This window comes from Pecten maximus, chromosome 1 (assembly GCF_902652985.1).
Source record: "Pecten maximus chromosome 1, xPecMax1.1, whole genome shotgun sequence".
Lineage (NCBI taxonomy): Eukaryota > Metazoa > Mollusca > Bivalvia > Pectinida > Pectinidae > Pecten > Pecten maximus.
Genome location: NC_047015.1, coordinates 21,714,449 through 21,734,792, shown reverse-complemented (window position 1 = coordinate 21,734,792; position 20,344 = coordinate 21,714,449). Strand labels below are relative to the sequence as shown.

The 20,344-nt window shown below is 35.2% G+C and overlaps 2 protein-coding genes across 2 annotated transcripts in view; both read right to left on the bottom strand.

The window, feature by feature from the left end:
* The window catches only part of LOC117334238 (CUB and sushi domain-containing protein 3-like), a 23,713-nt gene extending 11,750 nt beyond the window's left edge, over positions 1–11,963 (bottom strand). The window contains exons 1-8 of the mRNA XM_033893774.1: positions 11,909–11,963; positions 9,495–9,649; positions 6,523–6,721; positions 4,460–4,638; positions 2,159–2,312; positions 1,800–1,994; positions 1,272–1,448; positions 98–280 (exon numbers count right to left, since the gene is read on the bottom strand). Of these exons, the coding sequence (XP_033749665.1) occupies positions 98–280; positions 1,272–1,448; positions 1,800–1,994; positions 2,159–2,312; positions 4,460–4,638; positions 6,523–6,721; positions 9,495–9,649; positions 11,909–11,963 (1,297 nt within the window). The remainder of the gene's footprint in view (positions 1–97; positions 281–1,271; positions 1,449–1,799; positions 1,995–2,158; positions 2,313–4,459; positions 4,639–6,522; positions 6,722–9,494; positions 9,650–11,908) is intronic.
* Positions 9,536–20,344, bottom strand: part of LOC117327648 (L-selectin-like) — a 23,671-nt gene continuing 12,862 nt past the window's right edge. The window contains exons 4-9 of the mRNA XM_033884723.1: positions 19,557–19,651; positions 18,147–18,347; positions 17,220–17,321; positions 15,065–15,183; positions 11,909–12,123; positions 9,536–9,649 (exon numbers count right to left, since the gene is read on the bottom strand). Of these exons, the coding sequence (XP_033740614.1) occupies positions 11,983–12,123; positions 15,065–15,183; positions 17,220–17,321; positions 18,147–18,347; positions 19,557–19,651 (658 nt within the window). The 3' untranslated portion in view covers positions 9,536–9,649; positions 11,909–11,982. The remainder of the gene's footprint in view (positions 9,650–11,908; positions 12,124–15,064; positions 15,184–17,219; positions 17,322–18,146; positions 18,348–19,556; positions 19,652–20,344) is intronic.

The window sequence follows — 20,344 nt, the reverse complement described above, 5'->3', positions numbered from 1 at the left end:
TCGGATGAAATCATTTCATTTAAATTTCTCCTACAACACATAACATGCCCGGAAACCATCATAACATTATAATACTGTGTATACATGGTATACAAACCTTTACAAGTTGGTTCATCGTGAGACCAGGTCCCATTTGTCCGACAGTATGCGAAAGTCAGACCAACTGTCTCATATCCTTCATTACACTTGTACTCTAGGACGTCCCCATATTGGTTTAGAGTGGCAGTCAGATTCTTTGTGTAACCATTCAAAACATTAGGCAAAGTGTTGCAGCTTGTACCTGTAAATCAGTACCAGGCTATGAAGAGGACATACATGTTAACATAACTCTCTATTATATCAAGTTAAATAAAACTCAACAGTATACAGGTCCACTTGGAACAAGATAAGGTGACAGATGCTTTTATCACTCAATGAGAAATTCATATTTTTTATTTACAGGCACCCAAGGAATGATCTTGTGATATCGCATTCTGTTCAACTTAAACTCAGGGATATATCACCTGAGGAGAAAAAATCCACCCTGAATCTCAAAACATAGTCGGTTAAAACATTTCACTACCTGTTTCCTTCCCACAACAAAGTCAGCAGTAAACCTGTTGATATTGAGCCACATTGGCTTTTTTGAATTTACAGTTTTGAAAATAGGTTGTCCACTGAGTGGATGGACTGATTTTGTCAATGTTAGTTTCAAGCAAACTCTAAAATTTCAGTATACAACTATATTTCAGGTTTGGTTGAAGTAACATTGATACTTTTCGAGAGACTGCAGTGCTAAACACAAATATTCAAAGCCACATTCCAAGCATCCCTTATTTCTAGAGTCACTGGGCAATAATTTCTGGTTGATATTCCGCAAATAAAGGCTGTGTTCAGATGTTTACCATGTGATATGATTTTATACCAAGTTTGGTTAAAGTTGGACTTAAGGAAATGTTGCCGTCGCTGGCAGAAAAAGTAACACAGCATAATTGTGCTCCTTAACTTTTCACAGTAAAAAAAAAATGAACTCTATACGCAACATATTTAAAATACCACAAAGAAAGATGCTAACCAGTGGGTACTTATGTATGAAATTTTCTAGACTCACTCGTTTAGGAGGAATTGTCTTTCCTTGAATCACGGGTTTACTAAGAGTTGCCCATGAATTGTAAGAAGAAAATCAAACTGGACATCTCTTCAGAATTCCAAAATTGCAAATAAGATACAAGTTAACTACTTGGATAAGGTAAATTATATCGGATTTATACACAATGTGAAGAAATACTCACTTGAACATGTAGGTGGGTTCTCCCATGTACCATCTGTCTTACATTTGATGGTGGCAGAATTGCTCAACACAAAACCATCTTCACACACATATGTAACATTTGCACCAACATGTACTTCTCCAGATGCTGCACTAATCCAGCCATTCGACACCTTTGGTGGAATAGGACAGTATTTAACTGGAAAAGCAAATCACAAAATTAGTGAACAGTATTGAATCAAAATGATAAAACTGATGTATGCTTGATCTCTATATGTAAGATTGACCGCAGGAAGGAAAGTGTAATCAAGTGTCAAGCAGCTCCCTATCTCGTGAGAAAATCTCACTCAATTTTGCAATGTGCATTTGATGATAAACCTTAAACCTACTCTCATAATTACCATATCATAACTGAGAATACACCAATGACAATTTTAATTGCATGAACATATCTGCATATACCACATTTTCTCTCATTTTTGTAGCTAACACACAGTCTCAGTGATTATAGGTACAGTTATAATGTGCACACATAGTTTACAATACTCACTCGAGCATTCCGGGATGCGAGAAACGTTCCATTCTCCTCCTGCATTACACATCATAGTTAATGTACCAAAGCTGTATTCTTCTTGCATGAAAGAATAACCTTCTTCACAACTGACAGAACGTGAGCTTAGAAATGATGGATAGGGCCCTTCGTTCTCGATAACTGTCCCTGTGGATGGCGTCCAAAGCTCACAGTCTGCAAAAACACAATACACATGTAAACCAAATCTAGATTCACTGCAGATTAAAAACAAGATACCCAATAGGTGATAGCCCACCATCACCATCTGATGATGGTGGACTGAAAATGCTAAAACCTCAGTAGGCTTAGCCTAAAAATATTTTCATAAAGATACCTACCAACGGAATATTCCAGTTCAAAACCAGTTCCTGTTCTCACTTTGTCCGACAAAAACTCAATCTTAAGAAAGTCTGACCGTGCGACTATCGGACTGTCAATTAACCCAGTATAGCCACTCCCAGGATGAAGAGGAGAGTTACTGCTATTGTAAACCTGAAATCATACACATATTCCGTTTAAAATATTTAAATCAGTGTGTCAACTATACAGAGTATGGTTGTAATTCTGTGTGTTAACTATATACAGTATGGTTGTAATTCTGTGTGTTAACTATATACAGTATGGTTGTAATTCTGAGTGTTAACTATATACAGTATGGTTGTATCTGTGTGTTAACTATACAGAGTATGGTTGTAATTCTGGGTGTTAACTATATACAGTATGGTTGTTATTCTGTGAGTTAACTATACAGAGTATGGTAACAGTTGTAATTCTGTATGTAAACTATACAGAGTATGGTTGTAATTCTGTGAGTTAACTATATAGACTATGGTTGTAATTCTGTGTTTACTATACAGAGTATGGTTGTAATCCTGTGTGTTAACTATACAGAATATGGTTGTAAATTTGTGTGTTAACTATATACAGTATGGTTGTAATTCTGAGTGTTAACTATATACAGTATGGTTGTAATCCTGTGTGTTAATTATACAGAGTATGATTGTAATTCTGTGTGTAAACTATACAGAGTATGATTGTAATTCTGTGTGTAAACTATACAGAGTATTATTGTAATTCTGTGTGTTAATTATACAGAGTATGATTGTAATTCTGTGTGTAAACTATACAGAGTATTATTCTATTTATATGTGTTGACTATACAAACTAGAACTGTAGCAAGGATGGCTGACTAATACCCTGGCAATCTGCATGAGTCAATGGACAACAGGAACTGTTATTTGAAGGCTAAGATAATTTGTTCATGTCTCTAGTATTTCTGAAATTCAGAATGGCTGGAATATTTGTTGTTCACAATAAAGAAAATTTAGTCATACGTTTTGTTGAAATCAGTCCACACGTTTTGGAAGAGTTGTCTGAACAATAAAAACCTTTCTATAGGGACCAGTTACCATGGCAACAAAAATTTGGAATTTAAATATCTTCATGCACATCTGCACATGTTCCCTAACATTCCAATAAATGCACATGTAACCTAACATTCCCGCATTGCACATGTTCCATAACATTCCCGTGAAGTTTCGTGAAAATCGGTTCACAAGTTCAGGAGGAGTTGTCCAGACAAGAAAAACCTATGAATAGTGACCAGTAACCATGGTAACCAAAATTTTGGAATTTAAACAGCTGCATGCACATCTACACATGGTCCTCTCTATTAGTGTGAAGTGTCATTGGAATCAGCCCACCAGTTTAGGAAGAGTTGAACAGACAAGATGTGTCTACAAACTGACAGACAGACGGACGAACGGACAACCTGATTCCAGTATACCCCTGCTAACTTTGTTGTGGGGGTATAAATATGGTTGTAATTCTATGTGTACAGAGTTCACATAAATACATTGGACTCTTTTGACTTTGAAAGTAGTTCAAGGTCATTCATCTAAACAAGCTTAAGTTGTCCTTAATCATTTCAGCATGCTGCTAGCCAAACAGCATGGCCCAGAGTTTCATTGTTATTGATAAGAATTTTCTTTGGGGATTTTTGATATATCAAACCCTTTTGATATTGAAATCCTAACATGCCACTGACTCATACAAGAGGCCCATGGGCCTAGAAAACTACTATAAAACACCATGTACTAGTGTTATCCTACTGCTGAAACAATATTATTGTGCAATCATGTTACAAAATGGCTACTATGAACACATTCTCAGCAAAGCCTAAAAATAACAACACTTTGTCAGCTTCCTTTTCTTAGCATCCCCACCTATTTACACTTCAATGGCACCAAGCACACTGAAGGTTACAGTTCAAAATGTGTTTTTCAAGATGATTGCCATCTTGGATTCTGGACAGACCTAAAACTGGCTGTGTATTGGAGACCACATGACATACATCTGTATAAACTCACTTGCACTTGAAGAATATGCTAAAACCATGCACCATAATATATAACTGTGAGGTTAAAGGTAGAAAAATATACCCTACAAAACAAATGATACATAAGTACAGATCCAAGTCATCTTGAAGACTGACTGGAAAACTGGAAGTATACATCAATAAATCTATATGTTAAGGTGGCTACCATATATATCTACATTGTCATGCAGGAATACAAAGATTAGCAGGCTGTAGATAATACATCCCTTCCTTTACTTAATATTGTGTCAATGTTTCTTACCTTCATGAAGTCAGCATTTTCAAAAAGATTAAATGATGATTTCCTGACTGTTAAGATCCTTGATGGAGGTGCAATTAGGTTCCAGGTACAGGTAACACCACGAGGGTATGCCCCAGTCAGAAAACCTGGTGTCCTAATTGTACCACTAATGGCTGGGTTGAAGGTGATGTCCATACATCCTGAAGGAGGACAAAATAGTCAAGTTTCTCATAAATAAAGGCCCATGGGTCTTAACGGTTACTTGAGTTTTATATATTTTATCATAATTGACCCCTGGGACTTGAATGAAGGTGAAGATCATTCATTTGAACAAACATTAAAGCCCTTTTCCCATGAATGCTACAAACCTAATATCAGGGCGCTGGGTCACTTGGTTATTTAAACAAGAGGCCCATGGGCCTAGACAGTCACCTGAGTATTGAAGTAATTAAGTTAATCAAACTGACCATTTTTGGCCCCGCCCAGGGCCAACATGTGCATATCATCGATCTGTTACAGTTACATTGATTTTTACCCACGAGCCAATTTAATAATTATCAGGTGATATTTGTAGTGCTATATGAGACAACCCATGAAATATGTTTAAAATATTCAAAAGGTCCTAGGGGCCTGTTCCATGACCATTTTGATATCACCCTACATGGGAGTGTGACAGGGTTCCATTTTTAGTCAAAATAACGCACATTTAACTTTTTTTGCTTCAAAAAGTTATCATTTTCTTTAGAGTGATGAGGGTAATGAAATTAACAATTTTGGTAAAGCAACTAAGACCCTTCCATCTATGAAGAGTGTTTGATTGATTCAACCATATCTGAGAGTAGAGAAGAAGATTTTTGAAGTTTTAGTCAATTTGACCCTTTTTGGCCCTGCCCCTCAGGCCCCTTTTGGTGGGGACAATATAATTCACAATTTTGGTTTACTTTTAGCCATAGAAGCTTCTTGCCAAATTTCATTGAATTTTGTTCAGCGGCTTTGAAGAAGAAGTAGAAAATGTTAAATGTGTACGGACAGACGACGACAGTCAAAAGGGGACAAGAATAGGTCACTTGAGCAAAGCTCAGGCGATCTAAAAAAGGGTGTTTAAATATTTTAGCATATTTGACCCCTGAAACCTTGAATTAAGGTCAAGGTCATCTGTTTGATCAGACTTGGAAGCCCTTCATCCAAGTATGCTCTAAACGAAATATCAGATCTCTGGGCGTTTTGGTTATCATGAAGTTGTTTAAATATTTTAGCATATTTCACCCCTGCGACCTTGAATGAAGGTCAAGGTCATCCATTTGAATAAACTTGGTAGCCCTTCATCCCAGCATGCTACAGACCTAAAATTCTGGGTCTTTTGGTTATCAAGAAGAAGTTGTTTAAAGATTTTAGCATATTTGACCCATGTGACCTTGAATGAAGGTCAAGGTCATCTATTTGATCGAACTTGGTAGCCCTTCACCTCAGCATGCTACAGGCACAATATCAGGTCTCTGGGCCTATTGGGAATTGAGAAGAAGTTGAAAATGTATACCGTTTATAATGCATGATTGCAATAGATCAACGGAGACTTCGTCTCAGGTGACTTAAAATATGTAAATCCAAAAAATAAGCACAGGTGCAAAAATAGGCACAGGTGCACAGCTTCAATGTGTAATGACTTCATCAATGATGTTTACAAAATTTATACAAATACTGTAGGAGAGTTTGTCTGGACAAGATTAAGTGCAGTCTGCAATCAGAACTGAATTTCATTTGAAAAATGAAATAAGCACTAGTGTTTAGTGTACAATGTCTATATGTACAGATCAGTTTCATGTCTTCATACACACGACACCCAACTTCCTAAATTCAGTATAATTAACTTTATTGCAGGATGCATAAAAAAAAAAAAAATTCTATTCTCACGTGTTTGATTTTAAATCCCAACATACTAAAAGCATCGAAATGAAGTTAATCATTAATTAAATGGGATTGTTGTAAAGTCCCGCCACAGAGTAGTGCTAATTTTTAAGAAAGTTACTGTTTTTGTATCAATTTTAAAACATAACATCATAAATGGAAATGACAGTAAAACTTACCTTCCTTATACTTGAGTCTGAAGCCACTAGTACTACTTTGATAGACAGTAGAGGAAGACAGATAGATTCTGATGGTACTGCTATACGAAATATACATGGCTGGATTCGGAACAGAGCGGACAGCAGATAGTACTGCATTGGTCATATCTCTATCGTATAATTCCAAAAAGCTTCCAATTTCCAAACTTACTTCCTCAAACTGAAATGGATAACATGCATATTTTATTGAATTTATAACAATAATTCCATGGAAGTGGAAGTGTCGCCTGTACAGAAATTTGGGTAATTACAAGAGTTATTGCACAAAAACAGATTTTCTACTTTTTAGCAACAGATTTTCTGGTGGTAAGGATAAACTGACTAAACAAACTGGAGTTATCAAAGGTAAAAATTCTTTTTTTTTTAACAGTGACCTTGACCTTTGGATCTTGGGCCAAAGGTTACTTGAGATATTGCATGGAAACCTCTGTGATACCTATATGTTGCCTGCTTATTGCAGGCGATACAAAAACAAACAGGCTAAAAAACTTTTCAAGCACATCTTTCAAATTCACTTATCCTGAACAGCACTAGCTGTGGTCAGGAATTGTCCAGGTGTTACTGTAGTAATGTCTGAGGACATATTTTTTAGTTGGGTATCTTTCCATAACTGTGACAATTTGTCCAGGTGTTACTGTAGTAATGTCCGAGGACATATTTTTTAGTTGAGTGTCTTACCATAACTGTGATAATTTATTACTGTAGTAATGTCTGAGGACATATTTTATAGTTGAGTGTCTTACCATAACTGTGATAATTTGTCCAGGTGTTACTGTAGCAATGTCCCAGGACATATTTTATAGTAGGGTGTCTTACCATAACTGTGATAATTTGTCCAGGTGTTACTGTAGTAATGTCCGTGGACATATTTTATAGTTGGGTGTCTTACCATAACTGTGATAATTTGTCCAGGTGTTACTGTAGTAATGTCCGAGGACATATTTTATAGTCGAGTGTCTTACCACAACTGTGATAATTTGTCCAGGTGTTACTGTAGTAATGTCCCAGGACATATTTTATAGTTGAGTGTCTTACCATAACTGTGATAATTTGTCCAGGTATTACTGAAGTAATGTCCGAGGACATATTTAATAGTTGAGCGTCTTACCATAACTGTGATAATTTGTCCAGGTGTTACTGTAGTAATGTCCCAGGACATATTTTATAGTCGAGTGTCTTACCATAACTGTGATAATTTGCCCAGGTGTTACTGTAGTAATGTCCAAGGACATATTTTATAGTCGAGTGTCTTACCATAACTGTGATAATTTGCCCAGGTGTTACTGTAGTAATGTCCAAGGACATATTTTATAGTCGAGTGTCTTACCATAACTGTGATAATTTGCCCAGGTGTTACTGTAGTAATGTCCGAGGACATATTTTATAGTCGAGTGACTTACCATAACTGTGATAATTTGTCCAGGTGATGCCGCAGTAATGTCCGAGGACATATTTTATAGTCGAGTGTCTCACCATAACTGTGATAATTTGTCCAGGTGTTACTGTAGTAATGTCCGAGGACATATTTTATAGTCGAGTGTCTTACCATAACTGTGATAATTTGTCCAGGTGTTACTGTAGTAATGTCCGAGGACATATTTTTTAGTTGGGTATCTTTCCATAACTGTGATAATTTGTCCAGGTGTTACTGTAGTAATGTCCGAGGACATATTTTATAGTCGAGTGTCTCACCATAACTGTGATAATTTGTCCAGGTGTTACTGTAGTAATGTCCCAGGACATATTTTATAGTCGAGTGTCTTACCATAACTGTGATAATTTGTCCAGGTGTTACTGTAGCAATGTCCCAGGACATATTTTATAGTAGGGTGTCTTACCATAACTGTGATAATTTGTCCAGGTGTTACTGTAGTAATGTCCGTGGACATATTTTATAGTTGGGTGTCTTACCATAACTGTGATAATTTGTCCAGGTGTTACTGTAGTAATGTCCGTGGACATATTTTATAGTTGGGTGTCTTACCATAACTGTGATAATTTGTCCAGGTGTTACTGTAGTAATGTCCGAGGACATATTTTATAGTCGAGTGTCTTACCACAACTGTGATAATTTGTCCAGGTGTTACTGTAGTAATGTCCCAGGACATATTTTATAGTTGAGTGTCTTACCATAACTGTGATAATTTGTCCAGGTATTACTGAAGTAATGTCCGAGGACATATTTAATAGTTGAGCGTCTTACCATAACTGTGATAATTTGTCCAGGTGTTACTGTAGTAATGTCCCAGGACATATTTTATAGTCGAGTGTCTTACCATAACTGTGATAATTTGCCCAGGTGTTACTGTAGTAATGTCCAAGGACATATTTTATAGTCGAGTGTCTTACCATAACTGTGATAATTTGCCCAGGTGTTACTGTAGTAATGTCCAAGGACATATTTTATAGTCGAGTGTCTTACCATAACTGTGATAATTTGCCCAGGTGTTACTGTAGTAATGTCCGAGGACATATTTTATAGTCGAGTGACTTACCATAACTGTGATAATTTGTCCAGGTGATGCCGCAGTAATGTCCGAGGACATATTTTATAGTCGAGTGTCTCACCATAACTGTGATAATTTGTCCAGGTGTTACTGTAGTAATGTCCGAGGACATATTTTATAGTCGAGTGTCTTACCATAACTGTGATAATTTGTCCAGGTGTTACTGTAGTAATGTCCGAGGACATATTTTTTAGTTGGGTATCTTTCCATAACTGTGATAATTTGTCCAGGTGTTACTGTAGTAATGTCCGAGGACATATTTTATAGTCGAGTGTCTCACCATAACTGTGATAATTTGTCCAGGTGTTACTGTAGTAATGTCCCAGGACATATTTTATAGTCGAGTGTCTTACCATAACTGTGATAATTTGTCCAGGTGTTACTGTAGTAATGTCCGAGGACATATTTTATAGTCGAGTGTCTTACCATAACTGTGATAATTTGTCCAGGTGATGCCGCAGTGATGTCCCAGGCCATAGCCAGATCTGAAGGTAACATACTAGGATAGAATGGCGATAACAGTTCTGTGTAGGATGAGGTACCAGTCAAGCTGCGTGGTGAGTTGAAGATCTCTGGGACAACTGAAAATAAAACATTGTTAACTATTAAGACACAAGAGAACATAAGCCATTATTTCATTAGGTACAAGTACTGCAGAACTGAAAGTAGAGCTGTCATCATGTCAAAACCAGTGCCTCCTATAGGTGACAATTAATTCTAAACTTAATTCATTATTTTGTAAATGGAGGTTTGAACATTTGTGCTCACACTCTTTCTGAACTGATCCACCATTTTTCAGATTTATTAGACTAGGGCTTAACTTGACTAATCAGAGGTTTCATTCAAGTTACCATAGCAACAAAACAAGTGCAATCAATGATTGCAAAAGCTCACCGGCAGCAGCAATCACATTATGCATTCATTTTTTATGTATGTATAAGCATGTCATTTTGAAATTGTATGTCACATAATATCACTCCTAGACCTCTAATGGATGTTTAAACCAAATAAGAAGGGTGTGGACTTACAAGCTTTCCAAAACTAACCCCCAAAATCTTTAAAGTGGGTTTTTGTGTCAAAAAATGTAAGTACAAAATGTACACTAAATGGTAAAATGCCAAAAAAAATATCACAAATATTTTCTGCATGATTTTGCCATAACATCACTCCTGGATCTCTAATGAATGTATAAACGAAATAAGAAGGGTGATAGGTGTATACTTTTGGACTTACCCCCAAAACTTTAAAGTGAGTTTTGGTGCCAAAAAAGTTAAGTCCACAAAATGGTAAAATGCAAAAAAATCAAAAAAAAATTCTGTATGATTTTGCCATAACATCACTCCTAGACCTCTAATGAATGTATAAACCAATTTAGAAGGGCATGAGGTGTATACTTTTGGACTTACAAACTTTCCAAAAACTGACCCCAAAAACTTAAAAGTGGGTTTTGGTGCCAAAAAAGTTAAGTCCACAAAATGGTAAAATGCGAAAAAATCACAATTTTTTTCTTCATGATTTTGCCATAACATCACTCCTAGACCTCTACTGAATGTATAAATCAAATTAGAAGGGCATGAGGTGTATAAGTTTGGACTTACAAGCTTTCCAAAAACTTCCTCCAAAAACTTTGAAGTTTTGGGGTGGGACGCAGACGCGGACGCCGGGGTGACAGCATTAGCTCTCGGTTACTCGTAACCGGTGAGCTAAAAATGTATGTCAATTATGCTGAGGGACAAAAAAATCAGATTTTGTATTCATGGCCATTCAATTCAAGATCCCTGTCTTCCTAATTACTCCAAAACAGTCCTTTTTCAGTGGAAGATGGAAAGCTTCCAGCTTCTATTAAGGGTGCATTATGTTATAATATCACTTAATAACAAATAGTTTGGTTTTTCTGTAAATATTTCAACTCCCGACCAAATAGTTTTATATTACATGTATGTAACCTGTGTACAAAAAGTCATGTTAATCTTTATATTTTTTAATGATTTCTCACAAAATGTTTTTGTTTTTCTCAATAAGTTGGATTCCAGTTAACTAATTTTCTATCTTGTCCTGATCTTGTACATACATAACAGTAATGCCTACATATCAAATTTGGTTGTCACAGTAGTACTTTCTGAGAAATTAACCTTTAAAGCAAACACAACATGTAAGATCAGTATGGAGGCCATTAATGCTGAAAGAAAAGTAACATCTCAGTCTTGTTTTCATTGTTTTGGGCAGAATTGAGACAAGAACCAATTCGACAGGACATTGACAGAATAATAAAGTTGGAGCAATACAAATGTCCCTGTCAGAAACCAAACAGAAGTTTGGAAGTTTTTGGTGTTATTAGCTAAGTTAAGAGGTGTACTTATAACTTCTGAAAACAAGTCAGGTATTGGTTGACCAAATATGTTTGCCTTAGTAAATTACCAGATTGGAACTCCAATTTTGTTCCTACTGCTTATGAAAATGTTCATTATTATTCTGAAGTTAAATCAAAACTTGACACGCATCCAACTACAAACAGATTAAGTGTTCTATATCTGTACTGTTAAAGTGTGAAAAATTGGAAACTAAATTATATCAGAACGACAGCCATGGGTAAAACCATATGATCCTATCACAGTACATTATATAACTCATTTCTGGTTTTATTGACATTTGTACCAAATGATAAACTATATTGTTCAGGTATACCATAACTCCATGAATATCCAATGTAGTTATCAAATAGTATCCAAGATGTAACCATACATTACTTAAGTATCCAATCAGTACCTGATATCACACGGTACATTATTTTCCTATCAGTATCCAATTTGCTATCATGTGGTGATAAGACCAATACATACCATTGGTCCAGGTCATGGTGATGAATTGGCCTTCCCGTGATTGGTCAGTTGTCATCCTTAGGATCATGTAATGGTTACCAGAGATGAAAGTCTGTCCCTTGACTCAAGGAACCTTTCACTGTACCTATTAAATAGCTTTCAGATGTTGTTAAGCCACCAGTGTATACCTTCAGTGAATCAGCATGCTCTTCTATGGTTGTAAGTGCAGAAGAAAGCTGCAAGTCAAATTATGTTCTGATATAATACCACAAATAGTAGTTATTGTGCTTTATGTAGAGATGGATGCCAAATTAATTGTGATCTGTTCACCACTTAGAATTGTACAGTCGAATCTGTATTAAGCGACCACTCAAGGGAAGTTGAAAAACGGTCTCTTAATGGAGAGTGGTCTCTTAATAGAGATGGTATCTTAAATTTAGTAAATGTTCATAAGCTTTTTATTCGCTTTATAAATTGGCAATAATGATTTATAATATATATGAAAAATGAACCCCCACTTTGAATAAAACAAAACAATTTTTTTTTTTTTTTTTGTGTATTTTTTTTTTTTAATAATTATTACTGTGCTAATTTTTCATCACTATATGTATTTTTTGAAATTCTTTCAGCATAGCAAAATACATCGATTTAACATGAGAAATATATTTCATTGGTTAATTAGATTACTTTCAAATTATTTATATATTTTTTTTAATTCCTGAAATCTTGGTCCGGATTTCCGCTTCGATTATTATTTACGTTCCTGCATTTCCTACTTTAAAAACGGCGACTTTTTCACTGGCAAATATCTGTTTTAATGTCTCAAAAAAGATAACAAATCACGATTTAACAGTAAGTTAACTGTTTATGCATTCCTTCATTGTTATATTTCGCATGCAAATTGATATATCGTATATAAAACGTCTGAAAATCGTCAGAATTCCAGACAGTCACTTCGCCTCATCTCCCGTCCTCTTGCACGAAAAGTAAAAATACTTGGGTGTTATTAAGGCGAAAATGGTTATGTAATAAGGCATTTTGGAGACTTCTGGTCGCTTATTGGAGAGCTATTTTTATCACGGGAACGAAAAATTGTGGTCGCTGGTTGCGTAAAGAGAGGGTCGCTTAATAGAGTTAAAATATATAGCGAAAACGCTCGGGAGGAATTGAAATGGTCGCTTAGAACAGAGGGTCGCTAAATAGAGATGGTCGTTTGGACAGATTCGACTGTAGTTAATTCGGCCTATCAACATTATAAACGGATATTTCAGTACCATGGTAATTATGGCAAATACTCCTAATTTAAGCTATATTTCAAATATTATCCGACTTTTAAACTGCTTCTCCCTACAAGGGTTATACAGGTGGATCAAATCCTGTCATTTTTCAAAAAGAAAAATAATTTTAAAGTTTTTACTTTTTGTTATATTTCCCCCTGTTGGGACCCTCTTCTCCTACCCAAAGGGTGTCACATCTTTCATTTATGCAACTTACAACATTGCAATATAATTATCCAGACCAAACATCAAAATCAGTTAAGTTGTTCAGGACTAATAGCATTTAAAAAAAAGATTTCCCCTTCCAACCAGTTGAGCTAAAAACATATTGATAAAATCATTACAAACTTAGGGCAATAACTGTGTACATATGTAAGTTAGTCATACTCATCCAATGCAAGATCTTGTTGATATATAGCTGCATACTGAATTTCATCAAACTTTGTTGATATTTACTTTAGTTATCGTGTACATGTACACAAGGTCCAATAATAAATATTACAAAGGGCAATATCTCTGTAAGTTACTGTCAAATAACTTCCATTTTCGAACTCATCTGAGATTATATCAATAAATGGCTACATACAAATTTCATCTAACTTTTTTGATATTTACTACACAGTTATCATGTTCACAAGGTCCAATAACATTATTATTACAAAGGGCAATAACTCTAAGTTACTGTCAAATAATTACCATTTTCGAACTCGTCTGAGATCTTGTCGATATATGGCTACATACAAAGTTTCATCAAGCTTGGTTGACAATTACTCAAGTAATCGTATTCACAGAGTAATTGTTGATGAACAGACAGTCGGGCGGAGGGACTAATAGATGTCACAGTATTTCTTAAGCTATGGCTACTCAAATCTTGTGATACAGACCAACAACTTTTAGATAGTTCCAAATTTTTGTATTTGCTTAATTTGCTAACAGTTTGAAAAGAATTTTTTAGACTTGTTATGCTTTTTTGTCTTGAAGATTGTAACTAATAATTGTAAGACAACCAAACAGACAGCACTCTGTTTCTAGGAGATTCCCCTACTCCATTGCAGGGGGAATATAACACTGCTTAAGTTATGAAGAGAAGATTTTATTATAAGGCTTAATTCAGTGACATTTAAAGTTGTGTAAAGTCATTTGATTCTAATTTGAAATCAGTAAGTCTCTTTAGGAACTTAATAGTCCAAAGCAAGTTTTATTATCATGACCTTTATCATTAAAAACAAGTTTAAAGAAAGCAGTGTTATTACATTTGAAAGCTTGTTGATAATCTTAAAATGAATAGAACTGCAAAGGTTAACATCACAAACAATTTCTGAAAAACAGACCTTTTAAAGATAGCAAAACAATTCATAAAAACCTCAAAGTAACATTTAAAGAAATTTCAGGAAAAGTGTCAAAAGGGTGATTGAGCACATCGTAGAAAATTTACATATCAAAACAAAGATGGTGGATTCCCTCTCAAATGAAAGGAAAGAATGAAAACAATCTTGTGATTCAAAATGGACAAGGACAAGATTTTAAAGCTGCTACCTGACAGGTTAGTTAAGGTAGATGACCTCCAAATTTTGAAGGTTTGTTAAAACAACCAGACACATCCTAGTCGTTTGATAACTTGGCTTCCTGCGATCAAACAGCTAATATATAGCAATAGATACAATACTGAGTGTTGCTTGGTTAATGTTCCAACCTTATACAATAATTAACATTCAATTTTTCCAATGAAGAGGTATCATTCTGCAAATTGTTTGATTTCAAGTATTCCAACACACATTCCTTAGAAAAGAAAAGGAAAAATATAAGATTCCTTCAACACCAGTACTTATTTCTCTATATACAGAAATATCATAAAAGTTGTGTTTTTCAGAGAACCATGCACGCATCCCTATATACATACCGTGACTTTTATCCTCTCACCAATGTTTGCCTTCAATGTGAACAGACATGTCTTACTCGTGAGGTAGTAAATTTGCTTTGTTCCACTTGATGCTGAGCTGTACCAGTTACAATACGAACCTGGAACCATTAGGAACATTACTTCAATTAATTTTTTATATACATTAAGGGAATTCCCTTCAGTTAAGATACCCTAGCATGTTGATGAAATTGGGGCTTAATAAATAGAGTGATAATTTGAAGTTTTATATACCACTGTATCACAGAAAGAAGAGCAGTTGAAATTCCCAATGGTTCACAAATCATTATCCATGGAAATTGGGCCTTTAGCAACCAGCCAATGTCTTTCTTGACTCCATGGGGAGCATACAGCTGGAGCTGTCATTTTGACACTAACAGCCTAGAAATAACATTTCTAGCACTGCCCTACCAGGTACTCATTTACTGGAACACAACGGGGTAAAGTATCTTGTTCAAGGATACAACACAAAACCTGTACGAGGACTCAAACCAGTGACCCTTCGGTCACATAGCCTTGTCTACTACCACTAAACCACCATAACACACACATAATCCATTATAACAATAACACACATAATCCATTATAACAATAACACCCATAATTCATTATAACAATAACACACACTATCCATTATAACAATAACACACATAATCCATTATAACAATAACACATAATTCATTATAACAATAACACACACTATCCATTATAACAATAATACACATAATCCATTATAACAATAACATACATAATCCATTATAACAATAACACACACTATCCATTATAACAATAACACACATAATCCATTATAACAATAACACACATAATCCATTATAACAATAACACACACTATCCATTATAACAATAACACACATAATCCATTATAACAATAACACACACTATCCATTATAACAATAACACACACTATCCATTATAACAATAACACACACTATCCATTATAACAATAACACACAATCCATTATAACAATAACACACACATAATCCATTATAACAATAACACACATAATCCATTATAACAATAACACACACTATCCATTATAACAATAACACACATAATCCATTATAACAATAACACACACTATCCATTATAACAATAACACACATAATCCATTATAATAACACACACTATCCATTATAACAATAACACACATAATCCATTATAACAATAACACACACTATCCATTATAACAATAACACACACTATCCATTATAACAATAACACACACTATCCATTATAACAATAACACACACTATCCATTATAACAATAACACACATAATCCATTATAACAATAACACACACTATCCATTATAACAACAACACATAATCCATTATGAATAGTATTTTTGCACTGACCACCTGACATGACATAACTGGTGAACATTTTTGTGATGTTCAGTAGTAAGGTTGGAAAAATAGTCATCATTTTTTTAATATTCATCAGTAATTGATGAGTTAATTGCCTACATCCTAGCAAGTTAAGCTATATACCACGACTCTAGATGCCCTCACCGTTCTTTAGAAATATTTCACAATTTTCGGTACTCAACCCAGAAAACTTTTCAAAAAATGTATTTCTGCTGAATCAACAGTCTACAGCAATAGTCCTGCAACACCCAGAGTGCATAAAGACTTGAGAATTTTAATATCAAGAATCATCACCCTTTGGTTCTAATAGAAGTAAACTATGTGACCTTTTGACCTCTGTAATGTAGAAAGTAACTCTGGTCACTCAGATGAAAAATACAATTAAGCTACTGGATGAGTGCCATCAGACACTATGGTTCTGCATAAGAATTTGTAATTTCCAATAAATTTGTCACTTGAAACCTAAAAATTGAGTAAAGATAAGATTCTATTTGGACAAATTTGCTACACATTTAAGACTGCCAACTACCTGGCAATGTACTGATAAAAGGCATAGCACATAGTGACAAAGTCATAGTCAAATGATTTTCACCAGATTGTAGAAAGGTAATCATTTTAACTTCCAATACATTTTGAATCCTTGACAGTACGTACTTAACCGGGCAAGCACCAGGAAATTGGAACACAGGGCAATAGTTGACAGACAATGCACCACTTTGTTAATTTGATTGCAAACACAAAGAACTTACCAGAGTCACATGGTACCTCATCGGAACCATCTTCACAGTCATTATACCCATCACATTTATGCATATTACTGATGGCGGGTCCCTTGCTACATTTAAATGAACCTGGAAATAGAACACATGACATATTTATGATATGTCTCATATAATCACTTGGTCATACGTGTATACCAAAACCATTATAATTACTCAGTTCTCCAGATAACATTTGAACAGGTGGAGTTTTTACCCATACCTTAAGATAGTGGTGTTTTTTTTCACAGTTGTATCTTGAGAAAGTAGAATACAAGTACCTCTATCTTCAAAACATAACTTATTCTCACCATTTTCAATACATTTGCTATTGATATGGAATGGTTATTTTAGAGCTCATGATACAATAAATAGCTCTAGGAATCATAAATATTTTTTGTCTTAATTTAAATGAAGTGTTTTTACCAATAGTAGAAATGTAAACCTAAAATTTCATGTCATATTTCGCTTAATGTTTGAACTATATTTTGTAAAGACATTGTCTTTCTCAAAATTAAAATGTGCCAAACATTTCAAATTAAAATTGTTCTGTAAAATACACAACCCATCTAATTGACCTAATACATCATCCATGTTCAGGTAACATTAGGTCTGTGAATTATTCATTTCATATTTAGATAAAGTTCAGCGAGTGTTCCTACCTATGACTTGTTATTTCTTTGATACATGTTTGACTCCATTTTTTATTACTATTCGTGATCATCTTAACTCTTCACATAAGCATGCAAACCCGACAAGCATCACTGTGACATGAATTCTAATCCGCTGTGATTGAAGCAAGATAAAATATTTTGCTTGAGCTATTTGCAAAGAATTGTGTTTAAATACGCATTTGTGCATGCTATCTGGAGCACTGATACTACTGAATATTAAATATGAACTTAAAATTTTAATTACCAGGTGGGTAAGCTGTTGTCTTGCAAATGAACGGCAACATTTTCTGACATGGTACAAGCATCCAATTGCCATTCACCATTCCAGCCACGCACTCTGCATCACTACTGGTGTCTGGCTGCATTGTTTCCCAAAAGCCATAATAGAGATTATAACTTTTAGAGTTTCCTGTCCATTTCCATTCACTGTCCGTCTTTTTTAAACCTGTAATATGTAAAAGATTTACATGTACTTTTTTACTGAACAGTGAACAATGCACTATTGTTTATCACATCATAATATGTAAATGAGCGATATTAAACAGATCCTGACTGATAGTTAAGATGTTCCAGGTACACTTTTTGAGTCATTTTGAGGATGCAGTGATCTCTCATCTTTCGCCTGAGGACTAAGCATAAAGCTACCAGGGATAGTATCACACCCCAGCATAATTGATAGCATAATTGTGGCAATTAATTCATTCTTAGCAAGAACATATGATAATTGGATACAACACTATGAAATTGATGGTATGAAAATACAAACAAATTCATTTTAATATGAGGAATCCATCTGTATCTCACCATAAACAGAAGTGTCCACACTGTGACACAAATACCGGAGTGAGGTTTCATAATCTCAACCTGGAGTTGACAACGAGACAGTGGAATCAAATAAGAGTGCTCGATTCATTATCTCACCCTAGAGTTGAGACAGTGGAATCTTACTTAGTGCGAGATTTCATTTTCTCTTACCCTGGACAGGGATATCCACATTTTTACCGGGGTGAAATTTTCTTACCTCACCCTAGGGAAAAGACAAGTTATACGTGCTCTTTGCACGTTCTCAACTATTGCATTTCGTCACGGTAACAGTACAATGACGTCACGTTGACAATTCAATCACGTCCCGTCAACATTTCCTTGCATTGATGTAACGTCCATATTAGATATATAAGAGGGTAAACAGGGTAAGAGAAAAATAATCATTCACCCCCATGGAAGTGAGACAGGAATCTCAACCTTCGGGGCAAGATAAATAAGTTCCCAAACACTCAGCAAGCCTGGTGTGTTTTTGGAATTTAACAATCTCCCCTGAGGGTTGAGATCCCCTCTATCTCATCCCAAAAGGGGTGAAAGATTCTATTAGTCTCACCCTAGAGTTGAGATAGTGGAATTCCCATACACAATTGCTCAAATGTCAGGTCTATACATTACGATCACACCCCCTCAACAATGATTTGCATGGTGTTAAGGTCAATATCACATACATGTACAGTATATAAGAGCAGGCCAACACAGGGTAGGTGGGGTAGGGCTGACACGGAGATCCCTGATCTATTTCAACACCATAAAGGTGGAAGACTATATTACTCTGTATAAAAAAGGACCTCCTACTCGCTGCCTATTTACCTGTGCCTGCTAAACGACTTACCTGTCCAATACATTTTCTCTGGTGCCGTAGTTAGTAACTTTTGAACATAGTCATTTTCATACCAGTCATCAATCCATACAAGTCGACTTCCCTCTCTGAAACATACAGCAATTAAACAGAGATATAGCTTATATTTTTAACTAATCAAAACCACAAATCAAATTGAATAAATAGATAATACAATGATTGTGGAAAGGATTATTTATGCTGAATGCCATCAGTTTTCTTTCAGTTTCCAGCGCAGAGAACTTTTTGCCCCTTTTCCAATTGAAAATAATAATTGATTTCATATTCAAAATACTCCTAGAAATTTCCCTCCCAATTCACATATTCCCTGAATGAGAAAAATCTCCATTATAGCCTCTTGTCACCTATTTCCAATTGCTTACAACAGACACTAGAGACAAAATGTAAATCAGGGTTTACATGTAGATAGTCAAAAGAGCCCTTCAGACATAACCTGTATCCTAATGATGAGCCCCACAGGAACTGCTGGTACACTTAGGGCCTGGAAAGTTTTCATTTATAATCTGACATTATTCCAATGGAATAACCAGCAAGAATTAGTTGAAATAAATCAATCCCAGGTCACCTTACCAGCTCAGGCTCGTGTGAATTAAGATTTGGTGAGGCTGCACGACTATATACTCCAAATGAAAACTATAGGAGACTTATAAGCTTCCTTGGAGCTATGGGTTGTGGTTGTTTGAGGGAAAGACTTTGTGAAGAGAGTACAAGATAGCTGGAGATTCCTCTGGCCCTGACAACTTGGTCATTTTTGTGGTCCA